Genomic DNA, 17,021 nt, shown 5'->3' with positions numbered 1-17,021 from the left:
TCAGCAGGTTTACAAGGCAGTCTCTAAACTCACTTAGCTCGGGTGTGACCCATGGGTGAACCCAATAGACAAGATCTGCAATTCTTTTTAGTCCTAAATCAAAGAAAAGGGGAATAAACATTGAGCTGTTTGGGACAGAAATCAGCTGTCTGGCAAATTTATATTCTGCAGTGGTGAGTGAAGAAACTTCAGTACAACGCCAGGTCTCAGCACCATAAAAAGTGGCCCCTTGTGCCATAGCACAATGTACTTCAAGGGCCAGTACGACTACACAAGCCCTTGTTTGCCTGTGTAATCCAGTGATAGCATTTGCTCTGTGCTCAACTAGTAGTGTACTTTTACTAAGTTAACCTTTCCACTTGGAATTCTCCATTACTTTTACTCCCAGGTAATCAAAACTCTGCACCGTCTTAAGGGCTTCTCAACCTACTCAAATACTGGAGTTTCTGACCACTTCCTTCCTAAACACCATATATTTGGTCTTATTAACTTTGAGCTCCAAGCCTATTGATGCACAAAATTATGTATATTTGTCAACCAGGAGCTGGACCCCTATAGGAGTCTGAGAACTTAGAAGGGAATCAAATGTGAATAAAATAATCAGTACCTTGTTATTGTTCTGACAGGGGAATCATTTCTGCAGTTCATCAGAATGTCAACCACGTCATTCATATAGAGGGTGAAGACCGTGGGTACAAGAATGTACCCTTTGTTGCGCACCCCGCTGAATAGGAATGTGTTCAGTTAGTTCTCCCATATGACCGCAGCGTACCTGGGCAAAGTTATTCCTGTATAGTTGAGACATAAGATGGATCAAATTCACAAGGACCCCCATTGCGTATACAACAAGCCACAGATTGGTACATAGAATGAGATAAAAAGCGTCTCTAAGATCTATAAAAGCCGTGTAAAGTGTTTGATGGCGCAATAAAACATATTTTTAGTATAATGTGGCTAATCTAAACATTTGGTCAGAAGTACTCATCTTTGAAAGAAACCCAGCTTGAAGGGCTGACATGATATTATTAGAGTCCCCAATGTAGCAGTTTTTCAAGGATTTGTTGAGCAAAAATCTTTTGAGCATTATTGATTAAGGAAATTGGTCTATAGTTTGAGGGGGCGCACGCATCCCTTTTTTTTATATATTGGCAAAACCTCGGCTCCTCTCCAGGAGTCTGGTACCTCACCCCACTTGCTATAGCATTAGAGAGTAAATTAAGGTAAACTGTCCAAATCTGAGTTTCCAATTTATATAAATCACCTGGGTTTTTATCTGGTCCCGGCGCATTGGCAGATATTAATTAGGCGACAGCTCTAGCAGTATCCTCTAGGCTGAAAGCAATGGCTGAGTCATGTGCTTCTATAGCGTTGTGATGAAATGTGTCTATGGTGGTCATTGGGTCGCCTTGAGGTATTTGAAGCCTTCGCCTCATAAATATCAGAGAAGTGGGATACCCATTTATCAGCTGATATATGATGTTGATAACTTTTCACATTATCTTTTCTAGATCGGGCAACTGTGCGCCAAAAGAGGCTCGTATCATTTGTTTTAAGTTTTTGTAAAGTTAGGATTATGTCTCAGACTACTTTTTTTAGTCAGGCCCATGGATTTGTAACTTTATCCCGTGAGTCAAGTTCACTGGGTGTGTTTGGAGAGGTTTACTGTGGAAGTGGTGTCCTGATGGTTCTCAAACCTCAATTTTGTAACTGGCTACATAGTTACCAATAGATTCTTCTTCTGTAGATAGGGCTGTGATGGCATGGCTGTGAAGCAACTGCAATGTTGTCATCATCTGTAGGGGTCCCTCCAAACGTGGTACAGTTCTCCATAGACCTTCTTATAGCACAATAATGAATTGGGATGTCTGCTACTGGACCAATAGTCTCCACCAACACAGAATGTTCTCAGCTTTTAGCACTATAGGTTTTGGCCAACAACTAGTTGTCCTGCAGCATACAAAAAACGTCTCCTGTAGGAGCAGGATATCTTTTGTTCTGACTTAGGACTATGTAGGAAATGTGGTTATTGGTTAAGGGAGCGGAAGCCCCTCTCAACCAACAACCACAATCCCTGTCACGCTAGACAACACAAGTCACCAAATTTAGCTGTGCTTAACCCTGGGATTGCTTGGCACAAAGACGTCCGGCTATATGTAAATTATTTATGCAACACACCAAACAACACACAATCAAAATTCCAAACCAATTTAGGAAAACAGATTAAATGTAATACATTATTTAACACCAACACAACACAAATACAATCAGTGGAAGTAGAGTTAAGAATGTTTATAGTTTTAAGGGAAATCTAGCACCTAAAAGATCAAAGTGCCAACCACAGGTATCTGGTCATGCAAGACCAGGTCAAAAACTAAAACATTGATAGGTTGAATGGTAATGAAGTCCAATTGCTGGTAATTACTTGAGTCTGATCTCAGTTCTTTGTTTCTTTGCCCACTATGTCACTTTTAACAAAGACGTGCTATGTGCAAATTAGATCTACTCCTGTTCAAAAGCAACAGTCCAGTCGGAACTGCCAGACCAAGTCCTTGGCAGATGGGAACACATGTGACCTCCATTTGATTTCATCTCATATGTCCTTAACAAAGAGGTGCAACTTGAGTGCAATGGCACAATAAGCAAGAGAAGAAGGGATCGTTTGAACTAATCTCAGTCACTGGTGATTGCCCATTATGCCACTCTAGACAGGGACCAGCCAAGTGCAAATCAGACTTGGTCTTTCTTCACTAGGAATAGCCCAACCTGAACTGCCAGACTGATGTACCAGAAGGCAGCCCCAAGGGTTTACCAGTGACTGATTTTCAGTCAAGTATTTTGCCAACGACTCCATGAATTATTCTCAGTTATCCATTTAATATGGGGCCAATAGTAATGCCTCCACATTTAATGTATGTGTTCCAATGTATAATTGTACCTATGTGCATAAGAAAATGAGTTACATTTGGAAATGTTTATTGCGCAACTGATCTTTAATTCACAGTAAAAGGCGTAACAAAGTGTAAATCGGGCGTTCCATACAATTCACATTATGCTTTGGAATCAAACCTTACAAATAGAATGTGTTAGATAATCTATATGATGCAAGTCTGCATTTGAAAGTTACATGGAATCTACATAGAGCCAGTAGATTTTTGTGTCCCCGCCTTTACACTACTGGCAATGTACTTCCTGCAAGACAGCTGCCCCCTTCTATATATAATTCTAGCATTCAAGGCACCTGATTCCTGGAATCAACAATATTGCTATGGATTGTCTGGAAAGATAAATAAAGGATACTTCGCTCAAGTAACCTTGGGGAATATTTTCAAGCCCCTTGCGACATCTTTACGACATCGTTGCGTCACTTTTGTGATGCAGCTGCGTCATAAACAATGTGCCACTATGCAACATATTTACAACATGACGCATCTAGAGAGATGTGTCACGTTGTAAAGCCTTGCACTACATTATACCTGTGTCAGGTATAATGTTTGCAGGGTGACCATTCCATCGCAAGGAAGACTCGTAAAAGTGACGCAGTGAAATCTACATGAGTCACTATTACGACACCAATGCATCAAAACTTTGCGCCTACTTGAATCAGGCATAAGGAGTGACGCAGCATGTTAGGAATAGGCATTCCTAATCATTGCTGAAGTTGCATCGTGCTTGCGACAGTACTCCATTAATGCGCTGCCCTTACGCCGACAAGATGCATTGCGCATCTGCCTATCCTTGCCCTACGGTGCGCTGCATTTTAAAGGCGGCGCATCCATGATGACGCAAGGCTATTTTTCCATCACACAAAATAACTGGCACATCTCTGCTAATATGCAGAGATGCACCAATTATTGTAAATCTGCCCTATTGTGTTCACACCCATGGTTCTTATTCAAGTTTCATTTAATAATATGTAAGGCTTCTTATGGGATTACATCCTTCAGCCAGGATAGTAAGGGCACTGGAACATAAGAAAAGCAATTTGATTGTTTGAAACCACCACTGCCTAATAGTCAGAAGATGTGAAATGTTGTGTTTTAACAGTCATTTTAATTTGAAATTTTACAGACTTTTGGACACTATTTACAGTCATGAAAACGCAAAACTTTACTGTCTTCACATCTTAAGTGAAATGACTGTTTTTCTACTTTGTTTAGCGCCTAATTAGAAATATTTTGTTGTTTAATTTCTGATGTTGCTATGGGTCCCCAGCTCTACCAGCATTTTGATCACTATTTAACCTTCCTTGTTACACTATACAAGTAATCCAAGCACTGTAAGCCATTTGCATAACACTACAAATGTCCAGGCATGGATTGGAACATCTCCAGCCAGCATGTTAAAAGTGTTTTGATCAGGAATATGTACACTAAATATTGTTCTCACTCAATTCAATTCAATTCGATTCATAAAGCTTTATTCGATTGTTACAAATTTACAATCATAAAAGCACAATTTAAAAGCATTTGACGTTACATTCAATCAAGTAAAATTACGGAGTAGCAGCAATCACATTGGGCAAAAAACATTCATAGATAAAAATTATACCATGAAGATTTAAAACCGTTCAAACAAACAATTATAGTTCATCAGTGGTAATTAAACTTTTCCTTAAATAAAGTGCTCTCTTTAAAAACAAGGCAAGCCTCCATACTACATGAGCATTATCCAACAGCTGAAGTTTTAAAAAACCAGGGCGACATTGTCTTAGCCCATAAGTTTTTAAAAGCGGAACCAACTTTTCTTAATTCAGAATAAAATTTACAGAAAAGAACGGAATGGATGGTAGATTGGCAGGAGTGACTATCGCACGGACACAGTGGGAGTTGTCTCGACCAATCATTCATTTTTGGCCACAACACCAGTCTATAAAATATATTTAACTTAAATCTAGTCAATAACATTCCGTCAAAGGTAACAGTTACAAATGACAAGTATGTCTCCATTCCAAATGTAGTTAAAATTTGGGTTTGTAAAATATTCTAGGTGCCCTAAGTCTTTCATAAAATCATGAACAAAACTGATCTATGGTATTTTTAATGCTCCATGTAATTTAAGACAATCAGCGAGAATATCACGATTTAACTGTGTCTGCTCCTTAATCCAGATACTATGCCACAATAGTATTGGTTATAGTTTAATTGGATCAGATAAAAAGGAGAGACCCAATTCTTCATGACAAACAAAAGATGGTGTTCTAGGGGGGACGGATAATATAAATCTTAAAAAAGAATTCTCCACTTGTTGCAGCTGCATGGTATTTGCTAGTCCCCATACCCTGGCTCCATACATTGTGTAGGTGATACACCTTGCTTTGTAAATTTGTATCAACTCCGCAGGGGGTTTCCGGCTCAGTTTCTAAGAAAAACCAACCAAGGCGTTTGATGTCCAGATTAGCATCAGTTTTTGGCAATTATAGTTTGAGCCCACAAATCGTTTTGATTAAACCACACACCCAAATATGAAAAACTCTTAGTTGAGCTTAATTTCTGCCCTTCTACGAAGATGTCCTTCACTTGCATAGGCCCACGGCCACAGACTTCTCATTACGTATGTCTTTGAGATATCAATACTGAGGCCTAGATCCTTCATAAAAACAGAGAACCCATTAAGGACACTTTGGAGAGCAAGTTGGCTTCTTCGCAACATAACTGCGTCATCCACATAAAGGAGTGTCGGGATAGGTCGGCCTGCAAAATGGGGAAGGTCTTGTGTCGTTCTTACTAATGCTTCTCCTAACCCTTTGGTGTACGAGTTAAAAAGAAAGGGGGCCAGCACACAGCACTGCCTCATCCCCCTATTAGCGGGAAAGTTAGCTGTATGTTCCCCCCCCCGTTCCAAAGTGCACACTAGCTGACGCATTACTATAAAGGTTCCTTAGGAAAACATAAATTTGAGGGTCTACTTTCAAATACTCAAGGACCTCCCACAATCTTGCATGTTTCACCAAATCGAAAGCCGCAGTAAAGTCTACAAAGACCATGTACAATCTACTATTTTTTTGCCCTCGTATACTTTCCTATGAGTAGGGCCAGATTTAAGCATCGCTCCATGGTTCCAAGCCCCTTTTGAAAGCCGTATTGTAGATCTGTTAAAATGTTATTTTCTTCTGACCATTCCTGCAAACGTTCTAAAATCACGCGCCCCACGACTTTCACCATTGAATCTAGTAAGGAGATCGATCTTTAGCAACCTGGATTCTGGCGGTCCCCTTCATAAAAAATTGGTACTATTATTGACACACCCTAGGCTTCAGGTACTTTGGTTTGACAGCTTGAATTTATGACCTGCGTTATAATGGGCCCCCATAATACAATATTAAATTTGAACAGGCCTATTGGGATGCCATTCAGGCCAGGTGATTTACGGGTCTTACTCCAGTATAGAGCTCTATTCACTTCATCTAGAGTGAAATTTAGATTAATATTTGAATAATCACTCTCTAGATCATCATCAGATCTGATACAGGAAGTGTCAATACTAACATATATTTTATTTATTTATTTATTTATTTAACTTTTAAGGCGCACAGCTACCCACAGAGTGTGTCCCAGCGCCAAGGGACAGCTTAAAAGAAAGAAAAGAGAACAAGCACAAATCATTGCCGAAAGAGCCAATGCTTGAGTCCTTTACGGAAGCTAAGATAGGTAGTTTCAGTTTTCAGAGCAGTGGGCAGGGTATTCCAAATATTAGGGCCTAAGTGGGAGAACGAGCGACCGCCCATTTTCCCCAGCTTAAATCTAGGAATTACAAAATCACCTTTACAGGAAGATCTGAGAGAACGAGTAGGGTGATAAGCATGGATAAGTTCCTGTAGATATGCAGGGGCCGTGCCTTGTTTGATCTTAAATATATAGCAGAGGGCCTTAAACTTGATTCTGCTAGCGATCCTGAGCCAGTAAAGGTCTAGTAGAGACTGGGAAATGGAGACTCTCCGCGGAACATGGCATAGTAGTCGTGTAGCCACATTCTGCACAACCTGAAGCTTTCCAAGAGTTTCTTGGTCAGCTCCTAGATAAAGAACGTTGCCGTAGTCCAGGCGTGAAACAACTAAGGCCTGGACAACCGTCCTTTGTATGGAAACAGGGAGAATCCAAAGAATTTTGTGGAGCCATCTTAAGATAGTAAACATGTGGAGGCCACTTTTACTACTTGCTGCCGTATAGAGAGATTATCATCAATGAGAAATCCAAGGTTGCGGACCTGGGCAACAGGTTGGGGAAAAGAACCCATTTCTTGAGGCCAGTGTTGGGGGCCCCATGAATTCTTCCCTTTGCCCAGGATGACAACCTCAGTCTTGTCCCCATTTAGCTTCAAAAAGTTGTGGCGCATCCAGTCTGAGACTTTATTCAGTCCCTGTTTAAGAACTGAAATGCTGCCATCTTCCACAGTAGAAAGAGAACAAATAATTTGAGTGTCATCAGCGTACAAAAATAAGGTGAGACCTGCTTTCTCCACAATAGTGGCCAGGGGTCTAACATAGATATTAAAAAGTAAAAGACTCAGGATAGACCCCTGAGGCACTCCGTACGCTGAAGAACAAATTTTGGAAGAGGCTTTCGCAGACAAGACCTGGAAAGTACGGCCGTTAAGGAAGGAGGCAAGCCAAGCCAAGGCAGGACCCTCAACTCCCAAAAACTGAAGAGATGCAAGAAGGATGGAATGCGACACAGTATCAAAAGCCACACTCAAATCAAGTAATATGAGTGCAGAAATGGGTGATCCATTCCGCCTCTGAAATAGCAATTGCTATTGATGGACCTTCCTGTGTAGTTAGGAATGGCGTATTCACTGCCCTCCAAAATGCTGCACTATCTTTCAGTACTGAAGCTGTATGTAGGGGTTCCCATGTTTCATCAGGTATTTTTCCTTTCCTTTATTGCCTGTCTATATTCCAATCCTGCAAGTCTGATGGTATTCACTATTCTATGTTGCCTATGTAATTCAGTTTATTAAATTGGAATAAGCTTGGGTACATCTTGAGTTAAACCAGCCAGATTCCTTATTTTTCGTGCGATGTTGTACTAGTAACAGTTTCTTAAGAGCATTCGATATTTCGGCATAGGATGCTACGATACGGGGTGCTGACTCAGACAGGGAGATCTCAATCTCTGACTTGCAATTTACCACAAGGGTTCTAGTTAATTCTGCGGGATCCACCTTTGACCATTTCAGTGTGTAACCATTGGGTTTGTCTAATTTCAATTCACCCGCTTCCTCCCTATCCTTATTTATATTGGGGGCCTTCTTTATGGGTAGAGCAGCAACCAAGTGTAGTTGGAAATGGCCACTTAAAGAATTCTGGTCGACCTCAAAACAAAGTAATCTTAAAGCATGATTATATCAAACTAGTATGTAATAGATTGTAGAGAAACCTCTTCCATTATTAGTATAGGGCATCATTATTGGGGGCTCCACAAGCTCATTTACAAAGCCTAGGTCGTTAGTAGCTAAAGTTCATTAAACAGTTCTCCCGCCAGGTAATGACAGAAATGGGTTCAATGAGTACCTTCTTCATATATGTGGCCACATAATCTATTGTCCTCAGTGGGGCATATTGCACAATTAAAACCACCCATCATTATTATCATAGCATTTGTAGGGCTAGCATTACAAATCACATTTAGATCCTCACTTACATTTTTTAGAACCTGACAGAGTTCTGTTGAGATCACGTTGTTTTAAAAATGTACTAATATTACACATTGATCCGTAGTTAAGGACACCTTAATTATCTGATAAAAGCTGTTCCTCAAAAAACGCCTGTGTTTTAGTAATTACTAACTTGTTGGAGATATACAAACTCAGGCCGCCCTTAAGCCTACCCCCGAGGCCCTTCACGGCCCGTGTGTTAAAAGTTTTAAAACCATTAATATGAAATGGGTCATTGACCCAGGTTTCCTTTAGGCCTATTATATCTCTATCTTGAATGAATTTGTGCCACTCTGGGTTATCTATTTTTGACAGCAGCCCAGCAATATTCCATGAGATGATATCACAAGTGGGCACATCATTGTTCAATAACGGTGGCGGTTGGGCAGGCCTGTAGTTTTTACTATCGCCAGAACAAGTCAATTCTAGTGCTTGCACAGCAGGAGTGGGGTTTAGAGGTTTACTGTACTCTAGACCCCTCACTTGCTCACCCCCTGCTCTTTGCTGGTTACTAGCTTCAAACACCTTATTGCTTATCCCCGATGATGGAAATTCCTCACCGCTGATCATTCCTGACTCAGTATTCTCGGCCGTATAGTGCGCCCCAGCAGTCCGTCAATCAATATCCCCCTAAGAGCTTAGAGCATCGAATCGATTGCCAGTTGAAATAGGGCATCTTTGTTGAAACCCCCTTAACGAATTCTCTCCCTCAATGTGGTACTGTGGGCGCCTGGGAAGTTGATAAAAGAAGCCCAGAGGTAGGATATTTAGCCCCCGTGTAGTGACAGATCTGGATCCAGCTCTCTCCTTTATAGTTTGAGTCGTGTTAGGTGAACCAAATAATAACACTATACAATCACCAGGCATAGATTTGCTAGACCTTCATACCCAAGCAACTCTTCTAGCCATTTTAAATTCGGCAAATAAGGTGTCAATAAGCCCAGTCCTTGACCCCAGGAGGTGAAGAGACTTATTTCCCAGTGTTGTCCAGTGCTCTGTTGTTCCAGTTGGAAGTGGGGGAACATTCGCTAGGACTACAGTATATGGGGTTGCCTCCGGCGGAAGATGCAAGTTCATGGTTTCTAGTAAGCATTCCTGCCTCGATGTTACATTTCCTATTATATTTGCGGGCTTGTCCTTACCTAATTGTGCTTGCTTATCCCCCATAATGGCGGTGTGCATGGAATCATTTGTTGCCTTCCCTCTCCCTGAGGCTATACCTTGTCTAACATAGGCTGCCTGCGATTGAATTTGGGAAGCATTTGGTGCACTCAACAACTCTGGTCTTATCAGTGTATTCGGAAAAATTCTGATCTAATTGTGTCTGCTGCTTGTGTGCAACCCCACTCTTGTTGTTAACTAAGAGATGGCTACCTAACATATCTCCTTTTGAACTAGGGTGTATCACTTGTATACTGCAACTGCTCACCGTGGTGTTAGTATTCATTAAACTTTCCAATGATGTCAGCCTGTTATTAATTTGTGTTAGCATTTGTTTTAATGGATCAAGCATAGTCCCTATAGTAGATTCAAATTTTTGTCAAAATAGGTGACTGACTAAATTACTGAGTGGCTGTGTAGCCACTCAGTAATTTAGTCAGTCACCTATCTAACTTCACTTTTACCAACCCATCTTCTACTCACTCCCTCACTGACTTACTGACCGACTGAATCCCTCACTCACTATAAAACATTAGCGGGATTTGCCAAAAACAAATTAGGATTTCCTCTTGTTTGTTTAAGATTAGCAACCGTTTGAATTCGCTGGCTTGATAATGGACAGCCTCTATTTAAGTTTGTGATCGAAATGTACAATGATAATGCAACTATAGGTTAAAAAAATCTATTTATTAACAGAAAACACATTTTTCTTTTCTTTACAGGTTTCAGCCACCTGCAAAGTAGCTCAAGTGCTCATGCATTATTTTGTTGGAGCCAATTACTGTTGGTTACTTGTGGAAGGAATTTATCTTCACACCTTATTAATCACTACTGTGATATCAGAACAGCGACTGCTTCAAAAGTATTTGGTTATAGGATGGGGTAAGTAAATACAATCCTTTGATAACAGGTATTGGGCAAGCCAATAGATCTCATATTTTAGGCATGGCATATCCAAGAACCTTTGATTTCTAAAAAACTGTATGTATCATATACTTTTTAAAGTGGTTTTCAGCCACCTGTCTTCATTCTTTGGTCGGTTGGTGTGTCATTCACATTTTGCTTTCACTCTCTACACCTTACAGAATGGGGAAGGGGTCAACCTGCTTCAGCCACTTCACTTTGAGTGACTGCATTTTGCTCTCTCACAATGAGCACATCCCCACACAAAGTAGTTCTCTTCATTAGTTTGGTGTTACCTTAGTGTTTAGAGTCTAACGTGATAGCAGGATGATTTCTACCGGCTCTTCCATGTTGATCACAGAGCACATACCAGCTTTATCAATTCCTATTTCCTGCTAATGCTATTGTAAATTCCTTTTTGAGTGTCCTTTGTTTGTCTGACTGTGATTTCACTGCAGGACTAATTGTGTCCATGTTCCTCCTGAAGTTGCCCTGTTTTTAGTATGTGATCAATGAAGTGCAGCCTCTTGTATTGTATTTTAAAAACAGGGGGCATTCAGAGATCTTTCACATAGATCTAAAAAAGAAAGAAAAACCTTGGTTGCAAATTTCTTCTTTTTCTGACATTTTTCTATTCAAAGTAGTGCAGCCTCAAGATGGGAAAAAAGGTTGAAAATACAGAAAAAAAATAAAGGTAGACAGAGTGGTCGCAGAGTGGCCAGATTGGTTTTATTTGCAACCACACATGTCAGCTTCACGTTACAGAATTTGCCAGTGAAGTGCTACTTTTGCTTTCTCGTCTTTCTTTGAACAACATTATTTTCCCCGGGTGGTGAAGTGCACCATTCCTGGAGATTCTGCAATACCTGGTTGAAGTGTAGAGTGGAAAATGTTTAATGTGATCCATATCAGCTATTTTCCTCATTTTCATTTAGCAGCTCTGTGTGGTCTTTTTAAACTAAATAGTTTATGTTTTGTAATGATATTAGCAATGGACATTGAAACAGGTCCCTTCTGGGCCCTGTAGTCACGTCCTTAACTTTTCAGGCAAAAACACTCATTGATTTCCGAATATTAAGTGTAAAAGTGTTAAGTTAACCATGTTTTTCCTGCTGACATTTCACATGCTTTATATACCCCTTCACTGCTAGGCCTCCCCCCCTGCGCTAAGCCTTTTTTTGGGGGGTAGTTCGTGCTTAGGCCCCTGTAACTTTTTGACCATATAGGGAATCCATGCCAAATTTGCGTTCTTTTCTTCGAACATCACAGGGATTCTAAAGGTACCCAGGGTTTGTGGATTCCCCTGGAGGCGACCCAGAAATTAGCCAAAATCCAGCCAAATGTTGTTTCTTTTTGGAAGCGTCTGTTTTTCTCCCTGCAAATGGTATCAACAAAGGGGTTGTGGTGCTGAAATCACCATCTTCCCAGCTTTCAGGGACAAGCAGACTTTTGTCAGAAAAACAAAATGTTTTGCATGTTTCTGGGACATTCTGGGACATAGCCTTTTTTGCTATTATTTGTGCTTTCAACCTCCTTCCAGTTAATGGTAAAAATGGGTATGAAAGCAATGATGGATCCTGGAAAGCTACACATTTCTGAAACGTAGACACAATTTTGAATTCAGCAAGGGTTCATTTGTGTAGATCCCGCAAGGTGTTTGTGCAGAAACTAACAGTTGCAAATAGAAAATGAGTTTTGAAAAAGCCAGCCATTTGTGCCAACATTTTCACCTGTAACCTCTAATAAGTATGACAGATGTTTGAAATCAATATACTGTTACATCCACTGGAGCCTTTTGGTTGTTGGGATATATAGGACTTGTAGGTTCACCAAGATTCCTAGGAACCCAGAGCCAATAACTGAGCAGTATCTTGCAATGGGTTTTTATTGTGTATTGGGTATATCGCAATTCATTTGGAAAAATATAAACAGGGAAAATGGGTAAGAAGGTCACCTATGCATTTCTGAAATGGGAACAAAATATAGAGTTTAGAAACAGTAGCTATTTGCACATCTCCGTAATTGTGAGTACGCATACCAGCATGTGAATTCTAGGTCAATTTTCAAAGTGACTTCTTTTTTACACATTGTCTTTCATTCAAATGCATTGAAAGTCAATAGGTAATAACAGTTGCTCCACAATTTTGTGTCCCCCTAAGGCTCCTGATAAAAATGATACCTCACTTGTGTGGGTAGGTGTGGTTCACGCAACATGAACACACCATACTTTCACAGTGAAAACTGACCCTTTTTTTGCAAAGCGCATAGCTGTAGATTTTGAATCCTAGTGATCCAGCGGCGTACCAACAACAGATACTCCACTACCATATACTCACCTGGGCCCATAAATACACACACTAGTTGGTTAAACCGCTGGAGACAAAGTTTATGATTTTTTCCTACAGATTCAAGATTAGTTATTCTATACTCCTAACTAACCTTTCGCTGATCAAAAAGTTATTTCCTCTGGTCGTTGGACCATTAGTTGAACTAATTGATGATGAAATGACATAAATTAACTTATTCTTTATTTAATGTAAATAACCAAAGACTCAGGAACGTTTTAAAATCTTTATCTACATTAAATGCATGTGAACCATCTCAAATACACAGTGCAGTAGGAGAGCAAATTCAATTAAATCATCAATCAAATATATCACAGACTTACTCAATGAATGATGTCTGAGGAAAAGAAGAAGATAGAGAGAAAAGAACATCTACAAATAACAAGAATTTGATAGTTACCAAGAATGATGTGAAGACCAACCCCCGGCCAAAGGGCTGGTAAGGGTCCCCCGGGATAGATCAGACAACAAAGGCTTCAGGACAGGATAGATGACCTCTCTAAATAGCAACGAGTGCCTCGCACCCCTCTCTGAAACTCTTCCTCCTCGAGATTCTTCAGCGATCTTCTGTCTAACCCAATTAAATTACAATAGAGGGCTCTGCATTCGGCTTCTTCATCAGCATCTCTCTCCCAGCAACAGCATCCCAAGTCATGCTTCTCTCAGCATTCGGTTATGACTAACTAACTAAAGCTATCTCAATTATACCTTTTGTTCTACATGTTCAACCCATTAATACTAAATCTGATTGGTCGGGCATGGGGGGAGATCATCACACAATGCTTACATATTATTGAATTCAGTAAGTCCATTGTTCACAAACTCATCCCCTTAATTTTTATTCATAGGTTTTATTTCCCACCTGCATTCACATTTCATCTGCAACATTTGTCAAAAATCGAACATGTAGGTCCATTCAGTTGAACTTTTCACCCATTGTTCTCAGGCTTGGACACTCTGCAACCTTGTCCTTCTTCCAACCTTTGTGTCCTCCTTCTAGGTTGACAGTCAGTTGTCATGTACCATTATCACATGACTCAGCTCACTTCAGTTATACATGAGAGGACCAAATACGCACTAGTAATAAAGTCATAAAGACAGATTTTACTTAAAAAAACTTAATGGTTTCCCTGTATACCACCCATCTCTACTCTATGCCCCTTTATTTATGATTACGTTCCCTGCATTAGCATTAGTAAAAAGCACATTTCCATTTCAAGCAAGCAGATGCCATGCACAGGAGTCTTCAAGACTCAATTTTAGTGCCTTTTGCTCATGCGTGAGAATTTCCCTCCAAGCATTAGCTCGTCATACTGCGTAGATGCAGTTGACGCATGCACAGTAAAGATTTCCCCGTTTAGAGCGGGATTAGTCCTTCGTTCATGCTATTATCATTAGTAAACACATAAGCAAGCTTCACTAACCCACGTGTTGGTGTGGTGCGCATTAGTTTTACACAAACAAATCTTAATAACGTGTTAGTTAGTTAAAGGAGCGGATTGCTTCCAAGCAAGTCTCTTTTCTACAAGTCCTTGCTCCATCAATCCCCTCTCCTTGGCATTTTTGAGCAATAACAAAATTACTCATCCCAACCAGATGCCAACCATAGCACATCTCAGTTTCTTTCCCTTCTCTCTGATCTTTGTCAGGTACTCCTCCTTTCAAATCTTTCATCTTTTTATATATCTTTCCTTTAATTTCCTCCATTTGTATCTCCTCATATTTTCTTTTCTTTCCTTTTCCATTCCCTTCATATCTTCCCTTTCTGTTGTTTCTGCAACATTTTCACCAAAACATTATTGCTAAAACTATTATTGTTATACCAACTATTGGAAGAGGTATTTAACCTTAAATATTTTTCCCTAAATCAGAAAAACAAGTCCGTATTGAAGAAATACTTTTTGTTAGTCTTTCCGATACACTGGCAACCTCCAGTGGTTTTAAATCTACTTAAAGTTTTGAAATATTCTTAGCGCCGAGACGCCTCCGGGCATTCGTTGCGCTTTATACGTTTTAAAATCAAATCAAATCAAATATTCTTAATATACCCTCTAATTTTCTTACTTTTGTCAGGAATATATGTGCAACACTGTTGCACTTTCAACATTTTACAGACTCTGCCCTCTTTTGAAACATAAAATATCAAGAGCAAGTCAATTTTGTAAAACCATAGACCTAATTGCAACCATTTCTGTGTTTATCATCAAGAAACCCCTAGCAGTATTCATCGAGAGACAATTTACAAATTCCATGTGAATTCAGAATGACTCCCACTGAAGGTATCAGTGCTCCAAATATATCACCTACTATTTCTGAACAACTAGCTCTCTTTCTTCGTGTAAGTCCATTAGTGTTTTCATTGCTTCCAGTGATTCTTTTTATATGATACATTTTCAGAAATACTATCTCAAAGTAGGAGCTTCCACACCACAGTGCAGGCAACTTATAGTAAGCATTATTCCCAAAAACGTAGTAAACCCCAGGAAATACTGGATCAGTTCCCCCTTTACGTCCTCAGAAAAATAGGACGTTTTGTTCACATTCACTGGAACCAATAAATACGTTATTATAATCTGTCTTTGATCAATGGAGGCACGTTTTCCATTTCTTCACAAAGTCCAGGGACGTCGCAGCTTGAGCCTTACCAGTTGCATAAATTCCCTCTTTCCAAGCCCATGGAGGTATATGGGTTTTCTGTTCAACAACTTTCTTTTGGAACTCCTATCTCCTTTCCTCAACTCAAGTCAAAAACCTTCTCTTCTTCACGTAATATACATGGTAAATTATTCTTGTGTGCTTTAACTATATCTATTGACTTCATTGTGAAGTAAAATTCACCCATGAACTCTGTCTCTTGACTGCTAAGGACTGGATTCATATTCGTTTGAAAATAAAGCTCTGAAAATACTCCATCTAAGTTAGAATATTAATACTGAAGTTTTCCTATTGCATAAAACAGACTTGCTAGAACACTACCTGATATGCCATATATTAAAGGTAAGTGGTGATATGTAACTTCCTCTGATACTGACTCTGGTAATTTCATACAGACATAACAATCACTAAACTCCATTGTATCCACGTATTGGAATAACAACTTTGTGAAAACATTTAAATTCATTTAAAGACATGTTATCATCTGATACCGTGTGATGAAAATCTGTCTCATCTGCTGCTTCTAATTCTACTCAATCTCATTTCATGTAGCAATCTTTTCATTAGTAACTGTATCTTTCTTTTTATTTGCTATCATCAATAATGGTACTGCCACTGTTAGAAATAACCATATTAAAACCACTAAAAAATACAATATATACAAGCTTTACAACCTCATTCACTTGCTCTGTTCTTTCGTTTGTTAGTATCTCAGTCTTTTCACTCCACCTGGCCAGTTATCACCTTTTCTGACCCTTTTAACTTGAACTGGACATTCACCCTCTTTGACAATTATTCCAGAGTTCTTTTGTTTTCAGTATGTCTAGGCACAAACTGTTCTTGTTCTGAATCACTTTCTACCTGTTCCTGTTCAGGTCTTATTATTGCTGTTTCATCCACCTGAACCTGTTCTTCTTCCTCTATCTGGTCCTGTTCAGGTCTTACTTCAAATTGATCTTCTTCTGCCTGAACTCGTTCTTCTTCTCCTAACTGGCCCTGTTCTTCTTTTCCTGTCAGTGCCTGCTCAGGTCTTGAAATAGGTCTGCTTGTCTTTGCCTGAGTAACTTCTTCTTTCCCTGTCTAGTCCTGCTCAGTTTCTCAAGTAGTTTTATTCACTTCTTCCTGAGCATGTTCTTCTACACCTATCTGAACCTCACTACTTTCCTGTCTCTCTAATCTGGTTCTTCTTTTTTATTTTAATTTTTAAAATGTATATCCTCATTCGCCACCAATCTCACTTCACTTCGTACCCAAGATGTCTATACCATACTCAGCAAGCTGGGAAAAACTAGGCAATTGGAAGAG

General features: G+C 39.7%; 1 protein-coding gene across 1 annotated transcript in view; it reads left to right on the top strand.

Annotated features, from left to right (window-relative positions):
• GLP2R (glucagon like peptide 2 receptor) overlaps positions 1-17,021 on the top strand; it is a 972,379-nt gene that overhangs the window by 762,932 nt on the left and 192,426 nt on the right. Inside the window, exon 7 of the mRNA XM_078654772.1 lies at positions 10,536-10,695. Within this exon, the coding sequence (XP_078510898.1) occupies positions 10,536-10,695 (160 nt within the window). The remainder of the gene's footprint in view (positions 1-10,535; positions 10,696-17,021) is intronic.

This window comes from Lissotriton helveticus, chromosome 7 (genome assembly GCF_964261635.1).
Source record: "Lissotriton helveticus chromosome 7, aLisHel1.1, whole genome shotgun sequence".
Classification (NCBI taxonomy): Eukaryota; Metazoa; Chordata; class Amphibia; order Caudata; family Salamandridae; genus Lissotriton; species Lissotriton helveticus.
This window is presented reverse-complemented; position numbering and strand designations above follow the sequence as displayed.